The 10,000-nt window shown below is 51.4% G+C and overlaps 1 protein-coding gene across 1 annotated transcript in view; it reads left to right on the top strand.

Moving 5' to 3' along the window:
• The window catches only part of elmo1 (engulfment and cell motility 1 (ced-12 homolog, C. elegans)), a gene marked incomplete at both ends in the record, with an annotated part of 92,993 nt that overhangs the window by 4,710 nt on the left and 78,283 nt on the right, over nucleotides 1-10,000 (top strand). Inside the window, 5 exons of the mRNA XM_084455039.1 lie at nucleotides 1-6; nucleotides 144-194; nucleotides 467-636; nucleotides 6,838-6,873; nucleotides 8,869-8,968. The exon at nucleotides 1-6 is cut by the window's left edge and continues 67 nt beyond it. Of these exons, the coding sequence (XP_084311165.1) occupies nucleotides 1-6; nucleotides 144-194; nucleotides 467-636; nucleotides 6,838-6,873; nucleotides 8,869-8,968 (363 nt within the window). The remainder of the gene's footprint in view (nucleotides 7-143; nucleotides 195-466; nucleotides 637-6,837; nucleotides 6,874-8,868; nucleotides 8,969-10,000) is intronic.

A 10,000-nucleotide genomic window follows, 5' to 3' on the forward strand; every position in this document is an offset into this window, starting at 1 on the left:
GAAAAGGTTTGCACTCGCTCCCCCCTCTTAGATCGCGCTATGTTGAACACATCATCGGTTTCCATATCCCAGTCAATATTATGATAACTTTTACAGCAGCTAGCAGCTAACCAGACGCACGTCGCGTGTTCTTGCCTCCGCAGAATCGCAACGACATAAAGAACGGCTCGATCCTGCGTCTGACCACGTCTCCCGTGAGTTAGCCATGCCCCTTCGTTAGCCACGCCCCAGTGGTTAGCCACGCCCCTTAATTAGGCACGCCCCTTGGCTGGCCACGCCCCTTGTCTGCGTGTCTACAGCAGGTTCCTCCAGAGTCCAGGATTCGACCTGAATTTGTCAGTACACACGCGCGCACACACAGTTATCCCATGCTTCTGTGTGTGTGTGCGCGTGTGTCCACGTGCGTGCGTGCGTGTGTGCGTGCGTGTGTGCATGTGTGTGTGTGTGTGTGTGTGTGTGCATCCAGTCCCAGACGGCGGCTCAGCTGCATGAGCGGATCCAGTCGTCCAGCATGGACGCCAAGCTGGAGGCTCTGAAGGAGCTGGCCAGCTCGTCCAGGGACATCACCTTCGCCCAGGAGTTCATCAACCTGGACGGCATCGCCCTGCTCACGCAGATGGTGGAGAGCGGCACAGAGTAAGTCCACCTCTCTCTCTCTCTCTCTCTCTCTCTCTCTCTCGCTCCTCTCCTCCCTTTTTTTTGTCTTAGCTCCGTAGGTGTTCTCTTCCTCTCCTCCTCCAGACCCTCCATCTCCTCAGTTTACTGTCCACTTCCTCCCCCCCCCCCTCCCCCCTCCCTCTCCTCTGTTCTACAGTCGACTCCCCCCCCCTCCCCCCTCCCTCTCCTCTGTTCTACAGTCGACTCCCCCCCCCCCCCCCTTCTCCTCTGTTGCAGTCGATTTCTCCCCCCCCCTTCTCTGTTCTACAGTAGACTCTCTCCCCCTCTCCTCTGTTCTACAGTAGACTCCTCCCCCCCCTCTCCTCTGTTCTACAGTAGACTCCTCCCCCCCTTCTCTGTTCTACAGTAGACTCTCTCCCCCCCCTTCTCTGTTCTACAGTAGACTCTCTCCCCCCCCTCTCCTCTGTTCTACAGTAGACTCCTCCCCCCCCTTCTCTGTTCTACAGTAGACTCTCTCCCCCCCCTCTCCTCTGTTCTACAGTAGACTCCTCCCCCCCCTTCTCTGTTCTACAGTAGACTCTCTCCCCCTCTCCTCTGTTCTACAGTAGACTCCTCCCCCCCCTCTCCTCTGTTCTACAGTAGACTCTCTCCCTCCCCCTCTCCTCTGTTCTACAGTAGACTCTCTCCCTCCCCCTCTCCTCTGTTCTACAGTAGACTCCTCCCCCCCCTCTCCTCTGTTCTACAGTAGACTCTCTCCCTCCCCCTCTCCTCTGTTCTACAGTAGACTCTCTCCCCCCCTTCTCTGTTCTACAGTAGACTCTCTCCCCCCCCTCCCCTCTGTTCTACAGTAGACTCTCTCCCCCCCTTCTCTGTTCTACAGTAGACTCTCTCCCCCTCTCCTCTGTTCTACAGTAGACTCTCTCCCCCTCTCCTCTGTTCTACAGTAGACTCTCTCCCCCTCTCCTCTGTTCTACAGTAGACTCTCTCCCCCTCTCCTCTGTTCTACAGTAGACTCTCTCCCCCCCCTCTCCTCTGTTCTACAGTAGACTCTCTCCCCCTCTCCTCTGTTCTACAGTAGACTCCTCCCCCCTCTCCTCTGTTCTACAGTAGACTCTCTCCCCCTCTCCTCTGTTCTACAGTAGACTCCTCCCCCCCCTCTCCTCTGTTCTACAGTAGACTCCTCCCCCCCTTCTCTGTTCTACAGTAGACTCCTCCCCCCTCTCCTCTGTTCTACAGTAGACTCTCTCCCCCCCCCTTCTCTGTTCTACAGTAGACTCCTCCCCCCCCTCTCCTCTGTTCTACAGTAGACTCTCCCCCCCCCTTCTCTGTTCTACAGTAGACTCTCCCCCCCTCTCCTCTGTTCTACAGTAGACTCTCTCCCCCCCCCTCTCCTCTGTTCTACAGTAGACTCTCTCCCCCCCCCTCTCCTCTGTTCTACAGTAGACTCTCTCCCCCCCCCTCTCCTCTGTTCTACAGTAGACTCTCTCCCCCCCCCTCTCCTCTGTTCACGGTCATCTTCCTGTCCTCTGCTGTCCTCTTTCTTGGCGTGCCACTTGTGTTCCGACTGGCCCCGATTCCCCCCTGTAGCTAAATGTAGCTAAACCTGCTAGGGTTGGCCAGTTTGAAGGCTAGTGTAGCTAAACCTGCTAGGGTTGGCCAGTTTGAGGGCTAGCGTAGCTAAACCTGCTAGGATTGGCCAGTTTGAGGGCTAGCGTAGCTCAACCTGCTAGGATTGGCCAGTTTGAGGGCTAGCGTAGCTAAACCTGCTAGGATTGGCCAGTTTGAGGGCTAGCGTAGCTAAACCTGCTAGGATTGGCCAGTTTGAGGGCTAGCGTAGCTCAACCTGCTAGGATTGGCCAGTTTGAGGGCTAGCGTAGCTCAACCTGCTAGGATTGGCCAGTTTGAAGGCTAGTGTAGCTAAACCTGCTAGGATTGGCCAGTTTGAAGGCTAGTGTAGCTAAACCTGCTAGGATTGGCCAGTTTGAGGGCTAGCGTAGCTAAACCTGCTAGGATTGGCCAGTTTGAAGGCTAGCGTAGCTCAACCTGCTAGGATTGGCCAGTTTGAAGGCCAGGCTCTGAAGTTGCACTGTACATTCTGACTGCATGGGGACAAAATCAGCCGGCCAGTGGACAACAGGAAAGAACGGACGCGTCGCCTATATGTGCGTCAGCTGACTCCTGGTTAGCCTCGATCATCCAGCATAGAATAATTAGACACAGAATAAAACAAACCACCACATTGTAATACAGACTTAAAACAGATTCAGAGTCAGGTCAGTTTTTTAAGTTTTATTAAATCAAGTCAATTTTAAGTGTATTTTAAGTCAGGTTTGTTTAAAGTGCATTTTGGCAGAACCTCAATACACTAATTAATATCAATGAATACACGATAAAAAGATGAAAAGAGATGTTCTGAATTGAACAGATTGCTCATCCACCCAGCAGCGGCCCAGGAGCGGCGTCAGAGACTCCCGGTCTCATCACGCTGTAAATCTCCGCTGCCGTCGGCTAGTTTTATGAAGACGGTCCAGCAGGCTTGAGCCAGCCTCGCGGTCTTGCACACAGCTGTGGAAGAGGCGGGCTTTCTCTGTTCTCTGTGTGTGTGTGTGTGTGTGTGTGTGTGTGTGTGTGTCTTAGCTAGGGTCTGAGAGACCGTCCCGGCTGAAGGGTATGTCGAGGGCAACGGCGTTTTGCTGAGCTGGAGTTTCTGAGCCGTGACGCGCGTTAGCTTTAGCGTTAGCTTCCCAGTCAGGACCTCGGAGGGGCGGGGAAAGAGAATCCATGGTCACACTGAGCGAGTCCACAGAACCAACAGAGACTGAACACACAGTGGAGGGAGCAAGGATACACACACGCACACACACGCGCGCACACACATACTGTACACATACACACACACCCCTCTTTCTGTCTCCTCTCTCTCTCTCTCTCTCTCTCTCCCTGTCAGCCACCCACGCCACACACACAAACAAACACACACTCCACTCACACACACACACACACATACACACACACACACACACACACACACACACACACACACACACACACACACACACCACCCTCCCCACCTCACTTGACACATACAATCAATCCATCTCCCTTCCTTAATCCAACACATTCCTTCAGCTTTCCAGTCAGCTGTTAACGCTCCACACACACACACACACACACACACACACACACACACACACACACACACACACACACAGACGCCACATCGACCGACCGACCGGCCAACAGAACAGCAGCCACCCGGAACGCCCTCTCACACTCCCCCGGGCGCCATTCTCGTTATCCCCCGAAACCCCGCCCCCCAGACCGTGGTCACCACGCCAGGCTCGGCCATACCGCACTGAGGGGGGCGGGGACACTGAACCGCCGCTGTTTCTGATAGGCCTAGGGCGAGGCAAGGCGCCGTAGACCCCAAAACAGACACTCCCCCTACGTGAGTTCTGGAGAGGAAGGCCGGTTCTGTTTCCTCTGTAACAGAGAGAACAGACTACTGTTCCATTTAGAAGATATGAGATTCTACCGCGGGATTGTAGCCGCATCGCATTCTTTTAAATATTCATGTTCCCAGACGATATTTACCTCTTCCTCATGGCTCTGTCCCTAAATATGTTTTTATTTAAATTAGCCTCTCCTCTTCAGCCGCTAGCCAGGGAGTTTAGAAGTGTCTGTGTGTGCGTGTTTGTGTTCCCAATGTGGTCCCTTCACAGCAGAGTGAGCTTATGAAATGCATAAACGCACGCACGCACACACACACACACACACATACACACACACACACACACACACACACACACACGTACAGTCAGACTTTTACACTCATGTGCACGCACGCACGCACGCACTCACTCACTCACTCACTCACTCACTCACTCACTCACTCACTCACTCACTCACTCACTCACTCACTCACTCACTCACTCACTCACAGACTCATCTGCATTAAATCCAACCAACTTTCCATAATATATTGATCCGAGGAGCTTAGGTCTGGGGAACTGTTGTGAGCAGTGCTCTCTGATAGGCCAGTCTGAGACCACGGGACACAATGCTGTGTTTATGTGGCCATAAACCAGATCATCTATGAGAGAAGGGAGGATACTGCCCTCTAGTGGCAAAAAGGTGGAAACTCAGAATATTTTTCTGACTAAGCACAGTGGTACTTCAGGTACAAAGGCGTTACAGAGTGTACAGTGCAACCTCAACTGGCCAACATTCATATTTTAAGATTATCTTTTTGGCCGACTGGTGAGCGAACTATGACAGACGCTGTGTTTAAGACTAATTTGGACTGAATATGTCTTTCAATTGAGGGTCTCCATTGAAAATGTATATTAGTCTATGATGAGGCTTTATCTAGCTGGAATCTTGGGTGATATCAAATGTCTTTTTTTTTTATCAAAGGGAAATTTGGGTTATCTTTGTCATGTTCTTGTGAAAACTGCCTTGTCATGTTCTTGTGAAGAGGTCTGTCCGTAAGATGCTGGTGATCTGCATCAGCCAGCTGCTTCCCCCACTGTTTTGCTTTGCATGCTTTATGTGTGTGTGTGTGTGTGCGCGCGCGCGTGTGTGTGTGTGTGCGCGGGCGTGTGTGTGTGTGTGCGCGTGTGTGTGCGCGTGTGTGTGCGCGTGTGTGTGTGTGTGTGTTTGTTTCTGTGTGTGTGCGTGTGCGTGCGTGTGCGTGCGCGTGTGTGTGCGTGTGTGTGTGTTTGTTTCTGTGCGTGTGCGTGTGTGTGCGTGTGCGTGTGCGTGCGTGTGCGTGTGTGTGTGTGTGTGTGTGTTTGGTGCAGCCCACCATATGTTTTATTTGATGGAAAGATCCTCCACGCCTTCTCTATACACCCTCACTCCAGCTTTACCCCATACATGCTCTAATCACATCTGCTATCTATTAGCAGAAATAATTGATTGTCTTTCAGTATTTTCAGTATCATTTTGTTGTTGTTATTGTTGTTATTGCTGCTGCTGCTGCTGTTGACCAGACACACGTTCACCCACAGTCTGGGTGAATGTGTGAAACCTGAGTCCATCCTTCACGTGTTACATGAGGTCGAGTCTCTCTGACTGAAGCGTTCGACCCAGCAGAACATGGGGGTGTTCCACAGAGCAGGATCACTGAGCTAGCTAGCCGGCTTCCTGGAACATCTGTCTACAGTGTGACATTTACTTTTGCTCTGGGTTTTTTCGGATATATAATGTTGGCCTGGCAGCTCGTTGACCCTGCGTTTTGGAACATCCCCCTGGACCCACGTATGTGTTCTAGTCCCCTGTGTCCAGTGACTAGTCCCTCCCCCTGTGTCTCTGTGCTAGCTGTGACTAGTCCCTCCCCCTGTGTCTCTGTGCTAGCTGTGACTAGTCCCTCCCCCTGTGTCTCTGTGCTAGCTGTGACTAGTCCCTCCCCCTGTGTCTCTGTGCCTAGTCCCTCCCCCTGTGTGTCTGTGCTAGCTGTGACTAGTCCCTCCCCCTGTGTCACTGCTAGCTGTGACTAGTCCCTCCCCCTGTGTCTCTGTGCTAGCTGTGACTAGTCCCTCCCCCTGTGTCTCTGTGACTAGTCCCTCCCCCTGTGTCTCTGTGACTAGTCCCTCCCCCTGTGTCTCTGTGCTAGCTGTGACTAGTCCCTCCCCCTGTGTCTCTGTGCTAGCTGTGACTAGTCCCTCCCCCTGTGTCTCTGTGCTAGCTGTGACTAGTCCCTCCCCCTGTGTCTCTGTGACTAGTCCCTCCCCCTGTGTCTCTGTGCTAGCTGTGACTAGTCCCTCCCCCTGTGTCTCTGTGCTAGCTGTGCCTAGTCCCTCCCCCTGTGTCTCTGTGCTAGCTGTGACTAGTCCCTCCCCCTGTGTCTCTGTGACTAGTCCCTCCCCCTGTGTGTCTGTGCTAGCTGTGACTAGTCCCTCCCCCTGTGTCTCTGTGCTAGCTGTGACTAGTCCCTCCCCCTGTGTCTCTGTGCTAGCTGTGACTAGTCCCTCCCCCCTCTCTGTGCTAGCTGTGACTAGTCCCTCCCCCTGTGTCTCTGTGCTAGCTGTGACTAGTCCCTCCCCCTGTGTGTCTGTGCTAGCTGTGACTAGTCCCTCCCCCCTCTCTGTGCTAGCTGTGACTAGTCCCTCCCCCTGTGTCTCTGTGCTAGCTGTGACTAGTCCCTCCCCCTGTGTGTCTGTACTAGCTGTATACCTGGTCTTTTCCCTGACGCCAAAGTTTCTTAAATCTTTACAGACGCTATCAGAAACTACAGAAGATTATGAACCCCTGGTAAGCCCCTCCCCCTTCCCAGCCGGATAACCCCATTGGCTCTCTGTCCTCTTCCTAACCAGCCTGTCCAAGTCTGCATGATAAAGACTCACAGAGTGGTTCCTTATGGGAAATCATTCAAGGCCGCCACAGCTAGCTTCCATTCAGAAATGAAGTGTATCACGTAACCCAACAATCAACATATTTTCTCTCATTTTTGCATGTGGTAACGGGCAAGAAGGTTAAGTGGAACTGGAGGCACTCTCTCGTCCCCCTGGGGAGCGTTGTTTCGAAGAGCACCGACGTTTGCCTGTAAAAAAAAAAAAAACGACAAAAACGAAGAAAGATCTAATAAGTAATAGTTTACAACGTTGCTGGTTTTGCCAAGTCTGCTCTTCGCTGAATGAAAATCATTTTGTTAAAGAGCGTAAAACTCCAATTTAGTCGGAATCGATTGGCCATTGCAAGAATCAGATCGAGGTGCTCTTCAAATAACAAACAAGGTGATCTCATTCACGGGGGAGGAGCGTGGCACCCAGCAAGATGTGGGTGGTTGGTTCTTGTCATCATCCAGTTGATACTAAATTCCATCACACCCACTGTATATATAGTCACCAGCACCAGGCCTTCACTACCACACCGATATCATATACTCATATACCAGTATATCCATCACTACCAAAGATCAGCCTAGAGTCTATACATAGGTCATACATAGATCTCCAGCTTCAAAGACATCCTAGCCTATCGTGTTAGCTGTATAGACGCTCATCATACGCAGTACTAGTGTAGTGTAGGTTAGCTGCCCATTACCATTTGCAAAAGCTTAATACTCACCCTTCCAGTTGATCTCTGGACTACTAACAGGACTACATCTAGTCTAACAATGGACTACTAATATGTCTGCCCTGCATCCCATGATGCTCTCTGTTAACCTCCGCTGCCCTCTGGGTCTCTTTGTTACCGTAACTACCGTAACTGTTATTAACAAAGTTGGATATGAATGTAAGACTTGTTTTGTTTACTTGCTTAATTGATTTGTTTGAATGAATACTTTAACACTCTAGTTGTATAAAATATATACAAAATATTTTATATATTTTTATTTGAACTTTATACAGACGTGTAGAGCTTACATTTCCAGGGAGGTTGATAAAGCATTGCATTCTCAAAACCTGACAGAGGGGGGCAGCATTGGACAATATTTAGTCCCTGACACACACATACTGAAGGCTGACACACACACTGGATTCTACTCCTGCAGGTTAAGGGTTATATTGACCACTTGGACAATTTTTTTCTCTGAGATTGTAAATGATAAATGGACTGCACTTCTATAGCGTTTTTCCACCTTAGCGGCACTCAAAGCACTTTACAATGGCCTCTCATTCACCCATTCACACACACACTCACACACCAATGGCGGCAGCTGCCATGCAAGGTGCTAACCTGCTCATTGGGAGCAATTTGGGGTTAGGTGTCTTGCTCAACAATATGTGGACAGTCGGAGCTGGGATTTGTATATTTGATTTGCTTGATTTCTATTTACTTTTTTGTATTGATTAAGTCATAGTATATTATTAACTCATTAATAATGATTACACTACCACAGGCGTCAACAACGGTATAAGAATGAATCTGGCGTTAACGTACTAATGACAGTGTTGTTGATGTTACTGCATGGGAACATCTGCTCTGCCTGGCTGCTGGCCCTGGAGGACATAAACCATCTCTTAACCCTTGACCTCTCTCTCTGTGGGCCTCCAGTAAACCTGGCTGCAGCTTCAAACCTCCTCCCTCCCTCCTCCCCCTCCCTCCCTCCCTCCCTCCCTCCCTCCCTCCCTCCCTCCCTCCCTCCCTCCCTCCCTCCCTCCCTCCCTCCCATAACCCCACAAGGCCCCACCCCCCCCCACCCCCTTGTCCCGAGCCAGCTTGGCTTTGGCCGTCCGCGCCCGTCACCATCGTGCGGCGAGAGACGTTTCTATTGGCTGTTCTTGTGGTGTTGTTGTGTTCCAGCTTCGGCGACCTGCTGTCCTTCACGCTGACCGCCTTCGTGGAGCTCATGGACCACGGCATCGTCTCCTGGGACACCTTCTCCGTGGCCTTCATCAAGAAGGTGACCCGGCCGCACGCTGAACACACACACAACACACACTGACTACACACTGACTACACACTGAACACACACAACACACACTGACCACACACTGACCACACACTGACCCACACACACAACACACACTGACCACACACACTGACCCACACTGACCACACACAACACACACTGACCACACACTGACCACACACACTGACCCACACTGACTACACACTGACCACACACTGACCACACACACAACACACACTGACCCACACACTGACCCACACACTGACCACACACACAACACACACTGACCCACACACTGACCACACACACAACACACACTGACCACACACTGACCACACACACTGACCACACACACAACACACACTGACCCACACACTGACCACACACACTGACCACACACACAACACACACTGACCCACACACTGACCACACACACAACACACACTGACCACACACTGACCCACACACTGACCACACACTGACCACACACTGACTACACACTGACCACACACACAACACACACTGACCACACACACAACACACACTGAACACACACAACACACACTGACTACACACTGACCACACACTGACCACACACTGACCACACACACTGACCACACACTGACCACACACTGACTACACACTGACCACACACTGACCCACACACTGACTACACACACTGACTACACACTGACTACACACTGACCCACACACTGACCACACTGACCACACACACAACACACACTGACCACACACTGACCACACACACACTGACCACACACTGACTACACACTGACTACACACTGACCCACACACTGACCACACACTGACCGCACACACAACACACACTGACCACACACTGACCCACACACTGACTACACACACAACACACACTGACTACACACTGACCACACACTGACCACACACTGACCGCACACACAACACACACTGACTACACACTGACCACACACTGACCCACACACTGACCACACACACTGACCACACACTGACTACACACTGACC

Source organism: Borostomias antarcticus, assembly GCF_949987555.1.
Source record: "Borostomias antarcticus genome assembly, chromosome: 21".
NCBI lineage: Eukaryota > Metazoa > Chordata > Actinopteri > Stomiiformes > Stomiidae > Borostomias > Borostomias antarcticus.